The sequence below is a fragment of the Coregonus clupeaformis genome, chromosome 31 (genome assembly GCF_020615455.1).
Source record: "Coregonus clupeaformis isolate EN_2021a chromosome 31, ASM2061545v1, whole genome shotgun sequence".
In the NCBI taxonomy this organism is placed as follows: Eukaryota; Metazoa; Chordata; class Actinopteri; order Salmoniformes; family Salmonidae; genus Coregonus; species Coregonus clupeaformis.
Genome location: NC_059222.1, coordinates 2,994,569 through 3,016,078, shown reverse-complemented (window position 1 = coordinate 3,016,078; position 21,510 = coordinate 2,994,569). Strand labels below are relative to the sequence as shown.

General features: G+C 46.3%; 1 protein-coding gene across 2 annotated transcripts in view; it reads right to left on the bottom strand.

The window, feature by feature from the left end:
* Nucleotides 1-21,510, bottom strand: part of LOC121547172 (serine/threonine-protein kinase TAO2-like) — a 62,174-nt gene that overhangs the window by 27,266 nt on the left and 13,398 nt on the right. For both annotated transcript variants that reach the window (XM_045209740.1, XM_045209741.1), the window contains 15 exons: nt 21,089-21,160; nt 20,860-20,961; nt 20,360-20,405; nt 19,864-19,960; nt 19,223-19,336; nt 17,203-17,294; nt 16,739-16,832; nt 16,190-16,271; nt 15,553-15,717; nt 14,353-14,559; nt 13,747-13,952; nt 11,916-12,093; nt 11,263-11,391; nt 6,865-7,068; nt 5,713-5,952 (listed from right to left, as the gene is read on the bottom strand). In XM_045209740.1, coding sequence (XP_045065675.1) covers nt 5,713-5,952; nt 6,865-7,068; nt 11,263-11,391; nt 11,916-12,093; nt 13,747-13,952; nt 14,353-14,559; nt 15,553-15,717; nt 16,190-16,271; nt 16,739-16,832; nt 17,203-17,294; nt 19,223-19,336; nt 19,864-19,960; nt 20,360-20,405; nt 20,860-20,961; nt 21,089-21,160 — 2,028 coding nt within the window. The remainder of the gene's footprint in view (nt 1-5,712; nt 5,953-6,864; nt 7,069-11,262; nt 11,392-11,915; nt 12,094-13,746; nt 13,953-14,352; nt 14,560-15,552; nt 15,718-16,189; nt 16,272-16,738; nt 16,833-17,202; nt 17,295-19,222; nt 19,337-19,863; nt 19,961-20,359; nt 20,406-20,859; nt 20,962-21,088; nt 21,161-21,510) is intronic.

Genomic DNA, 21,510 nt, shown 5'->3' with positions numbered 1-21,510 from the left:
GCGTGGAGCCCCAGATCGAGGGAGATTATCAGTGGTCTTGTATGTCTTCCATTTCCTAATAATTGCTCCCACAGTTGATTTCTTCAAACCAAGCTGCTTACCTATTGCAGATTCAGTCTTCCCAGCCTGGTGCAGGTCTACAATTTTGTTTCTGGTGTCCTTTGACAGCTCTTTGGTCTTGGCCATAGTGGAGTTTGGAGTGTGACTGTTTGAGGTTGTGGACAGGTGTCTTTTATACTGATAACAAGTTCAAACAGGTGCCATTAATACAGGTAACGAGTGGAGGACAGAGGAGCCTCTTAAAGAAGAAGTTACAGGTCTGTGAGAGCCAGAAATCTTGCTTGTTTGTAGGTGACCAAATACTTATTTTCCACCATAATTTGCAAATAAATTCATTAAAAATCCTACAATGTGATTTTCTGGATTTTTTTCCCTCAATTTGTCTGTCATAGTTGACGTGTACCTATGATGAAAATTACAGGCCTCTCTCATCTTTTTAAGTGGGAGAACTTGCACAATTGGTGGCTGACTAAATACTTTTTTTCCCCACTGTATATATTTAAATTAAGAATCTATTCTTTGCTAAAGTTTTAACAGACATTTTTATCCTTCTAAATTAGTCCTCAATCTACCCTGGCTCTTCTTCAATGGCCAACTACCCATTTAAACAACCGGCTGCAACTCAATGAACGGGTGACCAAGCAATCATTCAACGTAGTTATAAGTATAATATCTATCTATATACATACACACACACAGTACCAGTCAAAAGTTTGGACACCTATTCATTCCAGGGTTGTTCTTTATTTTTACCATTTTCTACATTGTAGAATAATAGTGAAGACATCAAAACTATGAAATAACACATATGGAATTATGTAGTAACGATAAAAGTGTTAAATCAAAATATTTTATATTCTTCAAAGTAGCCACCCTTTGCCTTGATGACAGCTTTGCACACTCTTGGTATTGTCTCAACCAGCATAAACCTGGAATGCTTTTCCAACAGTCTTGAAGGAGTTCCCACATATGCTGAGCACTTGTTGGCTGCTTTTACTTCACTCTGCGGTCCAACTCATCCCAAACCATCTCAATTGGGTTGAGGTAGGGTGATTGTGGAGGCCAGGTCATCTGATGCAGCACTCCGTCACTCTCCTTCTTGGTCAAATAGCCCTTACACAGCCTGGAGGTGTGTTGGTTCATTGTCCTGTTGAAAAACAAATGATAGTCCCACTAAGCGCAAACCAGATGGCATTGCGTATCGCTGCAAAATGCTGTGGTAGCCATGCTGGTTAAGCGTGCCTTGAATTCTAAATAAATCACAGACAGCAAAGCAACCCCACACCGCCTCCTCCATGCTTCACGGTGGGAACCACACATTCTGAGATCATCCGCTCACCTACTCTGCGTCTCACAAAGACACAATGGTTGGAACCAAAAATCTCACATTTGGACTCATCAGACCAAATGACAGATTTCCACCAGTCTAATGTCCATTGCTTGTGTTTCTTGGCCCAAGCAAGTCTCTTCTTATTGGTGTCCTTTAGTAGTGGTTTATTTGCAGCAATTCGACCACAAAGGCCTGATTCACGCAGTCTCCTCTGAACAGTTGATGTTGAGATGTGTCTATTACTTGAACTCTGTGAAGCATTTATTTGGGCTGCAATTTCTGAGGCTGTTAACTCTATTGAACTTATCCTCTGCAGCAAAAGTAACTCTGGGTCTTCCTTTCCTGGGGCGGTCCTCATGAGAGATAGTTTCATCATAGTGCTTGATGGTTTTTGCGACAGCACTTGAAGAAACTTTCAAAGTCTTGAAATTTTCCGGATTGACTGACATTCATGTCTTAAAGTAATGATGGACTGTTGTTTCTCTTTGCTTATTTGAGCTGTTCTTGCCATTATATGTACTTGGTCTTTTACCAAATAGGGCTATCTTCTGTATACCTTGTCACAACACAACTGATTGGCTCAAACACATTAAGAAGGAAATAAATTCCACAACTTCACTTTTAACAAGGCACACCTGTTAATTGAAATGCATTCCAGGTGACTACCTCATGAAGCTGGTTGAGAGAATGCCAAGAGTGTGCAAAGCTGTCATCAAGGCAAAGGGTGGCTACTTTGAATAATCTCAAATATATTTTGATTTGTTTAACACTTTTTTGGTTACTACATGATTCCCTATGTGTTATTTCATAGTTTTGATGTCTTCATTATTATTCTACAATGTAGAAAATAGTAAAAACAAAGAAAAACCCTGGAATGAGTAGGTGTGTCCAAACTTTTGACTGGTACTGTATGTGTGTGTGTGTGTATATAATTTGATACATATAATAATTCAACAGAATTTGCGTAACAAACTGAACAGTAATTTTCAGCCCTTTTTGGAAAAAACACTTTTGCATCATTTTAGACTAGTTAAAACCCATTGGCAACAGCCTACTCTCGCAGTGTTGAGAAGTCTTTTGAATTAAAATATATCTAGGACACTGCAACAATTTGAACGATTGTTAATTTCTTCATGAGTATTGCATTTTTCTCACATTCAGCGGTCCCGTCAATCTTTGGACTTAATTTTCAATTACTTATGAGCACAAAATATTTTCTTTTTGGCTTTAAAAACACATTTGAACGACATTACAATATGCCAATTAAATAGTAATAAAATAATATTCAAAGTATAGTCCTACTAAAACGAACAAAAATGATATATGTTTTTTTGTGAATTTGGAGGTAGCCTAACCTTTGTGGCTGTATAACAGAACATAGACAGTCATTCAAACACTTTCAGTCGAACAGAAGGAGAAAAACTAAATGTTTACATTGTAAATCATTCGTAATATAAGATTATTGCCAATAGCACAATAATGAATAATTAATCTACTTAACTAGAAGTTTAAAATGTAATAACGTAATAACCATTTCACCAGCTTCCACTGCTCTCCATGCATTAACATTTGGGGTCTTACTACAAAGTATGAACTCTTCCACTTTGAGCAATATTGACTACCCAGCAAAATACAAGACATTTAAGCAACAACCACCCCTTTAATATGCAATAGCCACAAAACTTTGGCTAACTGGTAATTGGGTATAATAACATGGTATACTGTATCCTATATTCAGATGACTGAGAGGTACAGTACTGCATCTTTGGAACAAAAACACGTTTTGGGAAATAATTTTCCAGTTTAGCGCATTTACATCAAGTTTGATGTATTAAACACATTTCGTTTTTAAGCTTGAACGTAACATTAACATGTTAAAGTTCGCTTTGTGGATTGAAGCAGCCTTGTTCTGGAAGTTTGTGTGGTTGATTTTCTATTGCACTATATCAATGATCTAGTAGTGTTTCTTGGAGGCGGTTAAGTGAAATGATCAGAATGTCGGCCTACTTCTTTCACAGTATTTTAGTATTATACTGGGGTGAAATGCTTGATTTGTGGTCAATCCACGGCGAATGATATCTATCAATAGTGGCCATTAATGATAGCCACTGTGCACTGACAAGGAATTCAATGTGCACAAACAGTGCACACAAAAAATAATCTTCTGAAATCTTAGGACTTCAATAGAAACACAAGAATAGATTGCACAAACATGGTCTCAACAATAACCATAAACATATTGTCTTACGAATTAAGAATAAAATAAAGAAAAAGAAAAACTTTTACAAAAAGCACAATAGTGAGTGACAAACGCTTAAACTTCACTGGGGTATAAGACGACAGTGACAAGACAGGAGTTGCTGGATGCTTTTGGCGATACAGTACTTTAAAACGGCCAATCACATTCAGCCAATGCAAACAGTGTTCGGTTGTGTGCATCATAGGTCTACCCATCTTTGGGAGGGTTGAAACTGGACCCCAAAAACTATGCAGGAATAAAAACATCTGGACCCAAATGAAAATAAACACACGACAGTCAGACAGTGATAGATGGAACACACACGTAAACACACGCACACCCTGTCCAACTCCTTCACTCTTTCCCTCTCTTACTATCTCCACGGTCTCACTTTAGCCCTCACGCTCCGCCCGGATAAAGTTCGCCTCAACCCACATTCCCACCTCCCCTCGTCTCTGAACATACGCTCTCTCTGCTCCCTCCTCTGCCGGTCTCTCTCTCTCCTCCTCCTCTCCCTCTGTCTCTGCTCTCTGACCTCCCTGGGCAGTAGCCTGGGGAGCCTGCTAGGTTTCTCCTCTCTCAGCAGACCGAATGTACGAAGTCTGCTCAGGCACTCGGGGGGTAGCTCTTTAAGGACCCTGCTAGCCAGCCTCAGCACGACCGAGTTGGCCAGGTCGGCGAGGACCCCTAGGGGGCGTCTGACAAAGCGCCTGACCCAGAGGAGGCACGTGGCAAGGGGTGAGCGGACGTGGCTCCTGCCCGCCTGGCTCTCTAAGGGAAGACTCTTTAGGGGCACAGGGATTTTGGACTGGCGCCCGCCCCAGTTGCGGCCAGCCTTAGGGAACATGTCATAGAGGCTACGCTCCGCCAGGCCCCCAAGGAGAGACTGGCAGATGTTGAAGAGTGGGCGGGGGAGGCGGAAGAGGAACCTCATCCACAGGCGGTTGAGTTTCCGGGGGGCGTTTTGGAGAAAGACGCGCGCCGGCCGCACCACCAGCACCACCACAAGGTAGAGGGAGAGGAAGAGGGAAGGCGAGCTGAGGAAGGAGGCAGAGATCAGGGCCACAGGGACGTAATAGAGACCCAGGCTCAGCGAGAGGCCCAGGCTGAAGAGGCCGCACGCCCACAGAGTGAGGGACAGGTAGGTGGCGAGAGAGAGGGAGCAGCAGGAGCGGAGGAAGAGGTAAGAGAAGAAAAGGGCGAGGAGGGCCAGCTCGCCCGAGAGGAGGAGGGAGGCCAGCGAGGGGAGGGGGGGAGAGCGACGAAGGGAGAGGAGGAAGACTGAGAGGAGGAGGAGGGTGAGGTTGGAGGGCTGGGTGGTGGCCGAGAGGGAGAGGAGGAGGCAGATGGTGTGAGAGAAGAGGGAGGGAAAGGAGGAGGGGACGGAGGGAGGGGCGGAGTGGGGAAGGGGCTCAAGTTCCTCAAGGGTTTCGGGGAAGTAGAACTCTGAGAGCTCGTCTGCATTGCGTTGCTCGCAGATACGCCTCCGTTCCAGGGACGGGGAGGTGATGAGCTCAGACGGACAGCCGTCGGCCACACCTCTACCCTCCAACTCATCGTCATCATCATTATCAAGAACATATCTCACCTCGTCTTCCTCATCACCCTCTTCCTCCCCCCACTGCACTCCCTCCACCTGCCTCAGCTCTCCTTCTCCCTCCCCCGCTTTCCGCTCCTCGGCTTCTTGTCCTTCGTCATCCCTGCTTTTCTCGCCCTCGTCCTCAAGCTTCGTCTCGCTCTCCTTCTCCTCCTCTACATCATTCTTTATTTCTAAATGGGAGCAAACCTCATCCCCATCTCCCACCTCCTTCTCAATCCTTCCATCTCCACTTTGGTCTCGCACAACCTCCTCTATCCCTCCTTCAAAACCTTCTCCAACCTCTCCTTTGTTTCCCTCCATTTCCTCTTTGGTTTCACATTCTTCCACCCCCTTCTCCCCTTCCTCCACCGCCCCCACCTCTTCTTTCACCCCCTCAGCCCCAGCCTGGGCTCCCATTCGCCCCCCTGTCTCCTGGCCCTCCTCCCCCCTGTCCTCCTCTGGAGGTGGCTGGTTCTGGGTGCTGGGGGTCTCCCTCTCACTCACTTTGAGGCTCTTGGGCTGCTGGCGGACCTCCACAGTGTGCTTCTGCCGCAGCTCCTGCTCGCGTCGCTTGTTGTACTCGATCTGGTTGGTGAGCTCCGACTGGTGCTGCGTGCGGATCAGGTCAGCCCGTGTGCGCTGCACTGAGCCCAGCTGCCGGAACTCCATCTCCTGGGTGGACTCGTGGTGGCGCAGCAGCATGGCACACTCCAGGTCCTTCAGCGTCTGCTTCTTGTTCAGGTCCTGGAGGAAGAAAGAAAGAAAGAGAGAGAGAAAGCGAGAGCGTGAGAGAAAGAGAGAGACAGACCGACACAGTCAGACAGGAGGGTAGGGAAAGAGGGAGGGAGAGATGGAGAATCCGGTTATCTGACCAGATAATACCCCAAATTAGACATATTTCCCACAACGTCTTGATCTCGTCATGAGAAATACGTCCTTTCCTGGTTGTAGCAGAGACCAGTTGGTTGTAATCTGGTTATGTGACGTCTTCTCAACCAGACAACCAGTTAACAACCACCAAATTACATAATTTAGACGTTACATGCCAAATCTGGCCTGCTGGGTATTATGCACTAGTGCTGTACTACACTGAGTGTACAAAACATTAGGAACTCCATCCTAATAATGAGTTGCACCCCCTTTTGCCCTCAGAACAGTCTCAATTCGTCAGGCCATGGATTCTACAAGGTGTTCTTTGGGTGGTGGACCATTCTTGATACACATGGGAAACTGTTGAGTGTGAAAAATTCATCAGTGTTGCAGTTCTTGACACACTCAAACCGGTGCGCCTGGCACCTACTACCATACCCCGTTCAAAGGCACTTAAATATTTTGTCTTGCCCATTCACCCTCTGAATGTCTCAAGTCTTAAAAATCCTTCTTCAACCTGTCTCCTCCCCTTCATCTACACTGATTGAAGTGGATTTAAGTGACATCAATAAGGGATCATATCTTACACCTGGATTCACCTGGTCAGTCTATGTCATGGAAAGAGCATGTGTTCCTAATGTTTTGTACACTCAGTGCATTTAACATCACAGGGAGGTAGCATTATATGATGAGAAGAAGACCAGAGCCTTGACCAACTCCGAAACATCTCTATTGCTAGGTCACCTGAAAGATGGATTTGCTATTGGTAATGTTGATGTACTATACCTCTCTGAGTAGGTCCTGCTCCAGGTTGTGGCGCGCCAGCAGGACCTTCCTCTTGTACTGGCGACACTGGAACTCGTAGTACTGCCTCTGGCGGCGCAGGAGCCCCGCCTCCTCCTCCGCCTGCAGCTGCTGGAGACACTCCTTCTGGTGCACCAGCCACTCCTGCTTCTCCCGCTTGGGGGTCGACTGGTTCTCGTTCAGTTCCTGGGAAATACAGCAGGAGGAAGGGTCAGAGCACGACACCACCACTTGATTGGTCAATATAACAATTTGTGATTAAGGTGTAGTGGTGGCATGTGTTTCGGCAGGGGTTAATAATGGTTGCTACGTGGTTGGTATATTGTTGCATGCCTTCATCTTTGTTAACGCCTATTGTTAACAGCCAGGTGCTTTGGGTGTGTAGCTGTACTTCTCAGCTATGAGTGGTTGAAGTATGGTTGGTGAGTAGTTCCAGTATGGCTGCGATGTGGTCGGTGAGTAATTACGGTATGGTTGGTCAGTAGTTGCAGTGTGGTTGTGGTGTGGTTGGTGAGGGGTTGTGGTGTGGGTGGTGAGGGGTTGCGGTGTGGTTGGTGAGGGGTTGTGGTATGGTTGGTGAGTTGGTACAGTATGGCTACGGTATGTAAGTAGTTGCACTATGGTTAGTGAGTAGTTAAAGGCCCAATGCAGACGTTTTTATCTCAATATCAAATCATTTCTGGGTAACAATTAAGTACCTTACTATGATAGTTTTCCATTAAAATTGTAAAAAAAAACAATTTCACAAGCAAGAATATTGCTAGGACTGTCTGGGAGTGGTCTGAGTGAGGGGACTAATGGGAGGGATATGTAACCTGAAAACCAGCTGTTATTGGCAGTGGTTTGGAACTCTGTTATTGGTCTATTAACTTATACTGCCTGGAGATGGCACCACACAAGCCAAAACTCCACCCATGCAAAACCTGCTGATTAAAAGGTCCTGTTTCAATTGTATTTTCAACCAGCAAATATCAGGAAATAACACTGATCACATTTTTTCACACTTTTACAGTGTTCGTTTCGTCAGCTGATGTACAATATGAAAAACAGAATTTTGACTGGACTGGGTCTTTAAAGTATGGTTGGTAAGTAGTTACACTATGGTTGGTGAGTAGTTGACCTGTTTAGTTCATTTCATTCCCATCTCCTTTGTATTATTGTAGCCATTTTCTGTAGCCTGTCAACTATGCCTCTGTCTATCCCTGTTCTCTCCTCTCCGCACAGGCTATACAAACGCCTCACACCGCGTGGCTGCTGCCTCTCTAACCTGGTGGTCCCTGCACGCACCACCCACGTGGAGTTCCAGGTCTCAGGCAGCCTCTGGAGCCGTTCTGCTGCCAACAAGGCAGAGTTAATCTCAGCCTATGCTACCCTCCAGTCCCTCGACTTCTTGGCGCTGACGGAAACATGGATTACCACAGAAAACACTGCTACTCCTACTGCTCTTTCCTCGTCTGACCATGTGTTCTCGCATACCCCGAGAGCATCTGGTCAGCGGGGTGGTGGCACAGGAATCCTAATCTGTCCCAAATGGACATTCTCTATTTTTCCCCTGACCCATCTGACTATCTCCTCATTTGAATTCCATGCTGTCACAGCCACTAGCCCATTTAAGCTTAATATCCTTGTCATCTATCGCCCTCCAGGTTCCCTTGGAGAGTTCATCAATGAGCTTGACGCCTTGATAAGTTCCTTTCCTGAGGATGGCTCACCCCTCACAGTTCTGGGGTACTTCAACCTCCCTACGTCTACCTTTGACTCATTTCTCTCTGCCTCCTTCTTTCCACTCCTCTCCTCTTTTGACCTCACCCTCTCACCATACCCCCTACTCACAAGGCAGGCAATACGCTTGACCTCATCTTTACTAGATGCTGTTCTACTAATCTCACTGCAACTCCCCTCCATGTCTCCGACCACTACTTTGTATCCTTTTCTCTCTCGCTCTCCTCCAACACTACTCACTCTGCCCCTACTCAGATGGTAATGCGCCGTCGCAACCTTCGCTCTCTCTCTCCCGCTACTCTCTCCTCTTCCATCCTATCATCTCTTCCCTCTGCTCAATCCTTCTCCCTCCAATCTCCTGATTCTGCCTCCTCAACCCTCCTCTCCTCCCTTTCTGCATCCTTTGACTCTCTATGTCCCCTATCCTCCCGGCCGGCTCGGTCCTCCCCTCCAGCTCCGTGGCTTGATGACTCATTGCGAGCTCACAGAACAGGGCTCCGGGCAGCCGAGCGGAACTGGAGGAAAACTAGACTCCCTGCGGACCTGGCATCTTTTCACTCCCTCCTCTCTACATTTTCTTCATCTGTTTCTGCTGCTAAGGCCACTTTCTACCACTCTAAATTCCAAGCATCTGCCTCTAACCCTAGGAAGCTCTTTGCCACCTTCTCCTCCCTGCTGAATCCCCCCCTCCTCCCTCTCTGTGGAGGACTTCGTCAACCATTTTGAAAAGAAGGTTGACGACATCCGATCCTCGTTTGTTAAGTCAAATGACACTGCTGGTCCTGCTCACACTGCCCTACCCTATGCTTTGACTTCTTTCTCCCCTCTCTCTCCAGATAAAATCTTGCGACTTGTGACGGCCGGCCGCCCAACAACCTGCCCGCTTGACCCTATCCCCTCCTCTCTTCTCCAGACCATCTCCGGTGACCTTCTCCCTTACCTCACCTCGCTCATCAACTCATCCTTGACCACTGGCTATGTCCCTTCCGTCTTCAAGAGAGCGATAGTTGCACCCCTTCACAAAAAACCAACACTCGATCCCTCTGATGTCAACAACTACAGACCAGTATCCCTTCTTTCTTTTCTCTCCAAAACTATTGAGCGTGCCGTCTTTAGCCAACTCTCTTGCTATCTCTCTCAGAATGACCTTCTTGATCCAAACCAGTCAGGTTTCAAGACTGGTCATTCAACTGAGACTGCTCTTCTCTGTGTCACGGAGGCTCTCCGCACTGCTAAAGCTAACTCTCTCTCCTCTGCTCTTGTCCTTCTAGACCTGTCTGCTGCCTTTGATACTGTGAACCATCAGATCCTCCTCTCCACCCTCTCCGAGCTGGGCATCTCCGGCGCGGCTCACTCTTGGATTGCGTCCTACCTGACCGGTCGCTCCTACCAAGTGGCGTGGCGAGACGCTGTCTCCGCACCACATGCTCTCACCACTGGTGTCCCCCAGGGCTCAGTTCTAGGCCCTCTCCTATTCTCGCTATACACCAAGATACTTGGCTCTGTCATATCCTCACATGGCCTCTCCTATCATTGCTACGCAGACGACACACAACTAATCTTCTCCTTTCCCCCTTCTGATAACCAGGTGGCGAATCGCATCTCTGCATGTCTGGCAGACATATCAGTATGGATGACGGATCACCACCTCAAGCTGAACCTTGGCAAGACGGAGCTGCTCTTCCTCCCAGGGAAGGACTGCCCGTTCCATGATCTCGCCATCACGGTTGACAACTCTGTTGTGTCCTCCTCCCAGAGTGCGAAGAGCCTTGGCGTGACCCTGGACAACACCCTGTCGTTCTCCGCTAACATCAAGGCGGTGACCCGATCCTGTAGGTTCATGCTCTACAACATTCGGAGAGTACGACCCTGCCTTACACAGGAAGCGGCACAGGTCCTAATCCAGGCACTTGTCATCTCCCGTCTGGATTACTGCAACTCGCTGTTGGCTGGGCTCCCTGCCTGTGCCATTAAACCCCTACAACTCATCCAGAATGCTGCAGCCCGTCTGGTGTTCAACCTTCCCAAGTTCTCTCACGTCACCCCGCTCCTCCGCACACTACACTGGCTTCCAGTTGAAGCTCGCATCTGCTCCAAGACCATGGTGCTTGCCTACGGAGCTGTGAGGGGAACGGCACCTCCGTACCTTCAGGCTCTGATCAGTCCCTACACCCAAACGAGGGCATTGCGTTCATCCACCTCTGGCCTGCTGGCTCCCCTACCTCTGCTGAAGCACAGTTCCCGCTCAGACCAGTCAAAACTGTTCGCTGCTCTGGCACCCCAATGGTGGAACAAGCTCCCTCACGACGCCAGGACAGCGGAGTCACTCACCACCTTCCGGAGACACTTGAAACCCCACCTCTTTAAGGAACACCTGGGATAGGATAAAGTAATCCTTCTAACCCCCCCCTTACCCCACCAAAAAATAATACAAAAATGTGTAAAGTGGTTATCCCACTGGCTATAAGGTGAATGCACCAATTTGTAAGTCGCTCTGGATAAGAGCGTCTGCTAAATGACGTAAATGTAGTTATAGTATGTCTTCAGTAGGGTTGGTGAGTATATGGATTATTGGTTGGCGAGTAGTTGCGGTATGGTTGGTGTGTAGTTGCGGTATAGTTGATGAGTAGTTACAGTATGGTTCCAGTGTGGTTGTACCTCTTTGAGCTGCTCCTTGCGGGAGCGGTACTGGCGTTTCTGGGACTCCAGCAGGCTGGTCAACTCCTTCTTCTGCTGGGCCAGGATGTGCTGCTGGAACTTCTTTTCCTCAGCCAGGGCTGCCTTGGACTGATAACCAACAACACAAGGACATAGCTGGGTAAGAATAAACCCCTCAAAATCTAGACTTTCTATTGGGCTTGACTACCTACTTAGAACTTTGGCCTACAAATGTACCTTGAGATCCTGGGATAGCCTCACCATATCGCCATGGCCAATACGCGCTCCTCTTTTCTTTCGACTTTTACTTCCATCTCATTCCCTTCCTGTCCACCCCTAACCCCATCCGTCCCACTTTCTTCAATATGACCTGGTGCTTCTTGCTAAGGTTTTCCCCACCTTCCCCCCCCTCACACTCCTCCTTTCCTTCCTATCCCGTTCCCCCTCCCTAACCTCTTTCTCCAGGATGGCTTGGTGGTATATGTCTCTCTGGAATAAATCAAGTTGAAACTTGAACTTGCTCAGTGTGTCCCCATCCCTTTCACACTCCTCCCTCAATCCCTCCACCCCTCTTTCTCCAGGATGGCCTGGTGCTTTTTGCTGAGGTTTCCCCCACCTCCCTCCCTCCCTCCCTCCATCCATCCCTTCCTCACCTCCTTATCCAGGATGGCCTGGTGCTTCTTACTCAGTTTGTCCCCCTCCCCTCCAAAGCTGTTCCTCTGGTTCTCCAGCTCCTTGTCCAGCCTCAGCTGATGATCGTCCATCTCCGCCTTCAGCTTGTTCTCCAAGCCCATCAGCTGTTTCTGGTGCTGCCGCCGCATGCGCTTGTACCTGGGATGGGGTAAAGGAAGATTAGACATGAGAAGGCCATGTCAAAAACCAGTACAGCCAACTGGAATGGGTAAAAAAATGATTGGACGGCCTCCCGAGTGGCGCAGCGGTCTAAGGCACTGCATCGCAGTGCTTGAGGCATCACTACAGCCCCGGGTTCGAACCCAGGCTTTGTCACAGCCAGCCGTGACCGGGAGACCCATGAGGCGGCACACAATTGGCTCAGCGTCGTCCGGGTTAGGGGATGGTTTGGCCAGCCAGGATTTCCTTGTCCCATCGCACTTTAGCGACTCCTTGTGGCGGGCCGGGCGCCTGCAAGCTGACCACGGTCGCCTTTTGTAGGGTGTTTCCTCCGACACATTGGTGCGGCTGGCTTCTGGGTTAAGCAAGCAGTGTGTCAAGAAGCAGTGCGGCTTGGCAGGGTCGTGTTTCGGAGGACGCATGGCTCTCGACCTTCGCCTCTCCCGAGTCCATACAGGAGTTGCAGCGATGGGACAAGACTAATTACCAATTGGATATCACGAAATTGGGGAGAAAAAGGGGTAAAAGTACAAAAAAATTAACAATGATTGGAGATAGAGTATCGATCCAGGACAGCTAAATAGAAATGGATAAAGAAGCAATGGATAAAAGAGTATGGTTGCGTTTACATATGCCGCGTTCATGTGCTATTGAAATTCCTTGTTCTGACTGAGAAGTTTTACTTGAACGACCCTCCGTGTCGGAAATACATTTTGATGCAGAGTTGTGTTGATGCACCACTGACCTTTTACTTTTTCAACCAAAAGATGACAAATCAGTTTTGGACAACTATAACCTTACCAATATGGATAATATAGCTAGTTTTCCCATATTGTAAGCAAGCTAGCAAACTTGATTATTAGCAACGTTAGCTAGCTAGCTTATCACACTAGCTAAAATCTTATTGGTTGAAGAATTGATCCTACCAAAAAGCACATGAATGAAACAGTCGTATTTCCGACATCACAACTATGAAATGGGATGTTCCATAGAGCATGTGAATGCGGCAACAGGCAGCACAATTCAGATTTTTTGCCACTAATTGGTGTTTTGACCAATCAGATCCGATCTTTTGCCAATAATTGGGCAAAAGATCAGGATTGGGCAGCCTGTGTAAATGCAGCCCTTGTCAACCACCAGTACAGCCAACTGTGCCCGTCATTTTTAACAGCATTTACTGCTTTCTAACCACAAATGACTATTTAGCACATGTACTACCAGTGGACAAAGCTGGTTGAAATGATGTCAACAACCAGTTTACAACGAAAATGTTGTAATTTGGTTGTAATTATGTAATTTCATCCAGTTATGGCCGCTAGGTCTCCACTTTTGTTCGTCCTAGCATGGCCATCTAGTAGTGAGTACCTCATAAAAATACTATATAATTATATATCTTCATTTCTATGGACTAGCCAATCCCTCGCTGTTTAATTCCAGATGGGCTCTTTACATTTTAGTCATTTAGCAGACGCTCTTATCCTGAGCGACTTACAGTTAGTGAGTGCATACATTTTTCATACTGGCCCCCCCGTGGGAAACGAACCCACAACCCTGGCGTTGCAAGCGCCATGCTCTACCAACTGAGCTACAGGAGACCTCTTTATATTGGTCGTTCCATAAAAGCTCTCCTACCCCGTCATCTGCTCTCTCAGCGCCGACCCCTGCTCGTGCTCCTGTATCTGCCGGGTCACCAGCGACGCCGTCCGGATGGTGGCGAAGTGGTCTCGGCTGCGGTGTCCTCTCCGTCTCCCTCCTCTTCCCTCACCCCGCGACGACGGGGGCTGCTGCTGGGTGTCCCGCTCGGGCTGGTAGGGGTCGTCGTAGATGTTGTCATGGCTCTGATGAGAGCGAAAAATCGTTGCTGTGTAAATCATGTGTTGCATTGTGGGATCGATACGGTGGCGGGGTGGGTGGGGTAAATAGTAGCTACTTAGCCACTAGTGAGACATTTATTTGGCAAACTAAATTCAAGTATTCAATAAAACAGATTTTAGAATAAGAACAACAAAATAGTTCACCTTTGGTATTTTACAATGGTCATATCTAGCTGCTAAATAGTCACCGTTTACCCCCGTCATTTGGCACAGTGTTTACATACTGTGAATAAATTGTGAAATAGGTCCTGGGTGAAGCTTTGGGCAAATTGGGGGTCTTATCTTATGCCCCCCTCCGCCTTGGGAAAAATAATCTAGGGGAAACACTGCTGTGACAATTGACTAAAGGTGAGTCCCAACTGACCAGTGGTGTGTGCAGGACAGAGCAATTGGAGGTGACCGTGTGCTCGCCCTCCTGCATCATGGCCATCTCGCCGCTGTCGTCCGAGCCGTCCGCCAGGCTATTGACCGAGCTGCTCTGGGAGCTGGCACTCATGGACATGGAAGGCAGCGAATGGGAGCTCTCCATGCTGTTGACCGTGCCCGTCTGCAGCATGTACTGCTCCGTGTCCTGGAGACAGAGGACCGGGGCAGAAGGAAGGTGGTTAGGAGTAGTGGCGATGACACATGCTCAAAACGTATAGCTAGCCTACATACACATAGGTAGTGTTACCAATACTTATATAGCCTATACACATCAACACCCAAACACATACCGAGAATGTGTGTACACACTCACACAAACCTTGCATGTACACGCACCCCTAAAGAACAACTACACCAACATCTCTCAGATGCATTTTAAACAGTCACACACTAAATTCATAACAGGGCATTCCTTTGATTTCTATGCAAGGCACTGGTGGAACACAATTAGATCCTGAAAGGATTCAAGTCCTTTGTACTGGGAGGAAGGGGGTGAGAGGTCAATGAGGCACACAATGTTGGACTACACCGTGGTGATGTACGCTATACAAAGACAGGACGGATGCGTTGTTGTTCACTAGTTTACTCCATTTAGGGAAGGGGTCGTGGGGTTGGAAAGTAATAAAGGGAAATATATATTTTTTAAGGATATGTACGTGTATATGTATGTATGTACGTGTATATGTATGTATGTACATATATCTATCTATATATCTATCTATTTGCGAGAAAAAAAAACATATGGGGGATTGGAAGTGATGCAGACAATTACATTGATGGAAGGTTTATTTTGGTTCTGGTCCTACACCATCCTCGACTCCATGGCTATGTGGCCAACTCCTACCACTCTCCTCCTTCCTGCCGCCTCATTTTCTTCATCTCTGTAACTTCTCCATGTCCACCCCAGTTTATCGCTCCCCCACTGCTATTTCCTCTCACCTGTCCGTCCCTTTCTACCTCCTCTCCTCCCAGTTCACTTACTCCCCTCTCCCTTGTTACCTCCTTTTGTCTATATGCAATTACTCTCCTCCTCCCCCCCTCCACCTGCCTCCCCTTCTTTCTACCACCTCTCTTACACCCCCCCCCCCATCCTTATCAACACCCTCCCCCCCCATTCACCCCCCCCTTAAGTCCATACCTCCTCCTCCCCTCCCTCGGGCTGTGGGCCGTTGAGGGCCTCGTGGAAGAGGATCTTCTTCATTTTTCGGTACTGCAGGTTGTCAAGCTCCCGCACTGCATCCTTGGTGCGCGCAATCAAGTCCATCACCGCTGTGTGGGGACGCTCTCTGCATAGGAAATGGTGCTGGGGGAGAGGAAGGGAGAATGGGCGGTAAGGTTATCCCAGCAGGCAAAACTGGTCGGAATTATGTTGGAATTACATCATTTCACCCAGTTTCTGGTTGTAATGACGCCATGTCAAGCAATGCCATCTTTTTTGGTTTAATGCATCAACCATCTTTGAAACCGGATTACAACGTTCAACCAATTCTGGATGTAAGAACGTCATTTCTAACAGATGGTCCCACTTGGAGCTGTTGGAGAGTTAAGCGTCACTTTAACCTGGAGCCATTAAAGAGATGCTTCTTTGCCATTATGAGAATAAGGACTCACAGCACCTCTTTGGGCCACCTCCGATATTACTAACAGGTAAAGAGTTCATGACCATTCCTTGGTTTCTAAATGAGGCACTACACAACAGTTTGTCTGTTGTTCTTTAGACTTTATGAATAACTTTGTTTTTCCAGAGGGAACGGACACGGAGAGAGAGCTTTTACCTTCAGCAGCACGTCAGAGGTAGGTCTATCCTGGTGGATCTTCTGCAGACATGAGTCCACAAAGTTATGGAAATAATCCGACCTGGATAGGACAGAAACCAAACGATGAGAAACTGTTCCGTCACACTTTACTATGGTCATTATCCATCTACACCAATGGCTCATATTGGTGTAGATAGGTCATTGTAAATTAGATCAGTGTCTCTTAATCCTGGTCAGGGGGATCCAAAGGGGTGCAAATATTTGTTTTTGCCCTAGCACGCACACACTTGAATCAAGTCATTATCAAGCCTTTGATTAATATCAGGTTTGTGAGTGCTAGGGCAGGATCAGGATTGGGAAACACTGATGTAGAGAATGGTACTGAGAAGGAACCTTGAATGTCCCCAAAAAGTACCCTGGTCCCAGATCTGTTTGTGCTGTATAGCCAAGTCCTAAGGTCATTGTCATAGGAGGTGGCTATACAGAGCAAACAGATCTGGGACCAGGCTACCCAGAAAGTACATTGACACAAAAAAGTCCCTCCTTTGTGCTCAGACCACTGCTCACCAGTGATTGGACTGCAGAACGGGACTCTCGTTCTGGGCAATGTGGTATAAGGCACTCATAGCATTCATGTTGAACAGAGGCGGCTTCCTCTCCGCTGCAGAGAAAAAGACAGAGACAAGGTTTAGGAGACATAGAGCAACAAATACACTTGAGGCCAGATTTCCAATATAAAACACAGGAAAAGCAGTTAAAACAACCATGACACTGTATTGTACATACATACTTTGAGCATTTGATTGAGCCTACCCAGAGTGCCACATGGGCGGGGTTGGCACTTGCGGGACTATGCCATTGGTTCCATCGTGCCAGGCAAGCTCAATCAAGCACAGATAAAGTATTGGCAAGAAAAAAAAAATGCTGCTAGGGATATGAGGCTAAAATATGATATCATACTAGGGATACATCCATCTTAAAAGCCTGTATGAATGTGAACGTGTGTATTACATGGGCTGTGCTTAGCTTACCCAGCTCTATGGCAGTAATGCCCAGTGACCACACATCCACCTTGCCGTCGTACTGTCCCTCGTCCATGGCCAGGATCACCTCAGGAGCCATCCTGTATGGAGGAAAAATACAATGGCGCAAGCATGAGACACTGTCTGTATCCCAAATGGCACCTTATTCCCAACATAGTGCACTACTTTTTTACGGGTGCAATATATACAAGTGCAATTTGTAATCCTTTGATCTCCGACCAACTGCATTCCTTTTCTCAATGGCGATTCTATTCTGTCAGCTGACCAAGTCCCTGTAGGTAGGGTGGACGATACGGCCTAAAAATTACATCTAGATTATTTTTAAACTTATCTGGGCTATTCATGATATATATATCTTGATTAAAAATAAAAAAAATTCTCTAAACAAGCTTTGTTGTACAATTAAAGGTAAAATGCACTGCATTTCAAACAGTCAGCAGTACTCTAATGAATTCAGGGCTTTTGAAATTATACCTAGGCTAAGTATAAGCCTTCCACAACGATATGACCCACTAATAATTTAATCATTTTATCAAAATACCTTAACCTGCTTTTTTTTTGCAAAAATCACTGATCACAGTAAAAAATATATGCCAAAATAGAACTGGATGGTCTTCAGAGATAGATGGGAGGGGTTGATGGTAGCTGAAGATGGGATTAACTATAAAATACATTGTGTCCGTAAAATGTATATAGTATGTATAAGCTGGAAGTAGAAGCCTAAGTGTTGTTGTCCATTAGTTTACTCCAATTAGGGGAGGGGTGGTAGGGTTAGGGGAACATAATAAAGGAAAATATATTTACCAAAACATATATGGGGGAAATGATGCAGACAATTACATTGATGGAAGCTACAATCTATCTGCAGTATTAAAGCTGATCTACCCCCTAAACAAATAATAATAATAATAATAATAATAATAATAATAACTGATCTGGCTTCTGGTCTATGAAAATGCCCTTTTTGTTACTAATTTAACCAGAACCATGCATAATGCACATTCACTAATAATTACTACCTTATTGTAGCAGGCATTATAGAAAATTAACAAAGGTCTCATAAACAATCTCTCAAGCACAAGCCCACTTGCTAGTGTGTAGCCAGCTAATCTTTATATTTCAAGTTTAGCCAACTTGGATTTATTTACGCGCTAACAAGGCAGAACAGTTGAATTGTTATGAACACACCCTTCTGTCCATCTCCAACTGTTTGAACAGCATGCTAGCCTGTCCACTTTGTTCATGTTGAAATCAAGTGGTTTACCTTATTTCTCATAATGAAAACAAGTTGCCAATTCCTTATAGAATTGTGTTTTATGCTTATTGCACATTTATAAAACACAAACTAGACAGCTAGTATAACAGTCTTTGGCTAAATGCTGCTAGAGGTACTGCAATGCCGCACGCGACAAACTGAGCATTACATTTTCCAGAATCAACGTTCATTGATACTCCCGTTTTAGTGGTGTCTGCTCTTCATGCAGTTTGGAGATTTGAGACATAAAAATGGTATCGGTACAAAGGTTACCTTCACTATTACATTAAAATAAAGTCCCAATGTGTTTTGGTGTCCATGTGACCGATTCTATTGGACAAAACCTTAAATGCAAATAGTGAGTTGAAACCGCTTGTCAGAGGAAGAAGTGATCTCTCATCTTTGTTGTTGTGGGTGACAGTGGCAGGGGCTTGTGTGTGTAAAGGTGAATGTGCACACTGCACAGAAGGAGTGAAGGAAATAATACAAAAACATGAAAACCTACCGGTAGGGATAGGTTTACCAACAAAGTGAGTTTGGGTTCGTACCAAATAGCACCCTATTCCCTATATAGTGCACTACTTTTGACCAGGGCCTCTGGTGAAATGTAGTGGACTATATAGGGAATAGGGTGCTATTTGGGACACAGCCTTGGACTTTTGTCCTACTTGTGGATCATATCCCCTTTGTTCTCAATAGAGTTGACAATCTTACAATAATGACCACAGAAACAACAGGAGGCCAGTGTCTCACCAGTAGGGTGTTCCCACGAACGAGTTGGCCGGGGCGATGATGGAGGCGGAGCCAAAATCGCCCAGTTTCACCTGGCCAGGCTCCGTCAGCAAGATGTTACCAGCCTTCACATCCCTGAGAGAGAGAGAGAGAGGGGGGGGGAAGAGAGAGACCGTTATATTCATTGAGTATTGTGGTTGTTATTATTTATTTCTGTCATCATGGACTTAATTTATTTTTATATGTTCGCTTTGGCAATGTATGTGATAACACTTTCTATATCAATAAAGCATTTTTAATTGGAGGAAGAGGGGGACGGAGAGAGAGAGAAAGAGGGTAGAGAGGGGGGGAGAGAGAAAGGAGAGAAACAGAGAGAGAGAGAGAAACAGGGAGAGGGGAAGGGAGAGAGAGAGGGTAGAGCGGGGGGGAGAGAGAGAGGAGAGAAACAGAGAGAGAGAGAAACAGGGAGAGGGGAAGGGAGAGAGAGAGAGAGTGAGGAAGAGTAAGAAAGAGGAGACCGAAAGACAGAGAGATGAGTTAGAAAGAGGTTTACAACATCCATGACACACCTCCCCTTCAACAATGAGAGCCTTTGTTTAGATTTCCTTTCTTTCCCTTCCCGTCCCGTCCCAACGTGTGGCGGTGGAGAGAGGTTCACTCACCTGTGAATCATGTTGTGAGAATGTAGGTACACCAGGCCCTGCAATGCACCGTGGGTGATGGCTGCTATCTCCTGTTCCTCGAGGGGCTTCTTGTGGACTACGCACACAGAGGGAGACAAAACGGACAGTTATATATTTTTATTCAGAGAAAATGACAAAACATTGTTTAGTATCCCTCTTTTTGGTGGTTATATGAATTCAACACCATGCGCAACTTGTACATAGCTATGTTACCGTAACAACCCCTAATTCTTTGAAGAACACAACAGAAAACATTTCGCAACATAGAATGGAAATGAGTGTTTCTTTTTGGAAGTCCAGGTAGTCCCTCCACGTTTCAGTCCGTTTTCTACCGTTTCATGCCTAATGAACACAACCCTGGTTTACCTTCACCACCCCAGTGTTCCTCATCATGTAAAAACATCACATTACATAAAGTACTTGTTAGGCAAAAAATTTTTTATCGTAAACTTGAACCCTCTGGTTTTCTACTCACCTTCCAGTAGGTCGGAGGCCGAACCCAAACAATACTCCATCACTAGCTAAGAGAATGAAGGAGAGAGAGATGAGAGGTAAAAATATGGAGCGAGAAGGCCAGAGGGACAACGTGATGGAGAGCCAGTCAAAATTAATTCCCTACACCTTCCCCTTGGCCACTTCAATGTTTGCATATCTGTAAGGTGGAATAAATATGGTGGAAGTTCCTCCACTACACTGCTTATACCTATCCAGACCCTTCAGATCTGCCAACACTGAAGGGTTAGGGACAAGGAGAAGGGATAGTGAGTGAATTGGGGCTGACTAAAAACATTAACAACCAACGAGTGAGTTTGTCAGGGACCTTTAACCATGTGTGAGTGAGTCTCAAATGGCAACCTATTCCCTATATAGTACACTACTTTTGACCAGAGCACTATGGTTCCCAAAAGTAGTACACTGTAGGGACTAGGGTGCCATTTGGGAAGCAACCCATGTTTGAGTTAAAGAAGCACTTACCCATGCTGTGTGCTCTCTCAGGTAGCAGCCTCGGTACTCCACCGTGTTGGGGTGGCGCAGTTTCTGGAGAAACTTCACTTCTTTGATGATATCCTGCCATTTCTTCATAAGAGAGAAAGACAGAGCTTTAACACATTGAAAACTTGGCCTACACCATCGCAACAGAAAGCAAATGTGAGGAAGTTTTGTAGCAAGGTACATTTGACCATTGCTCGATCAGTGTTCCTACCTCGTTGGACTGCTTGCCACCGTAGGACATCTTTTTAATGGCCACCACTTCATTGGTGCGGATGTCATGTGCCTAATGTAAAGAATAGGTGGTAAGAAAAAGGTACAAAATTAATTTTATTTTTTTATTTTATTTAACCTTTATTTAACTAGACAAGTCAGTTAAGAACAAATTCTTATCTACAATGACGGCCTACACCGGTCAAACCCGGACGACGCTCGGCCAATTGTGCGCCGCCCTATGGGACTCCCAATCACGGCCGGTTGTGACACAGCCTGGAATTGAACCAGGGTCTGTAGTGACGCCTCTAGCACTGAGATGCGGTGCCTTAGACCGCTGCGCCACTCGGGAGCACAAAATTAATAAAGAGATTCACAAATCTATTCTAATCATGCTGACAACAGTGGCCACTTGCCTCACAC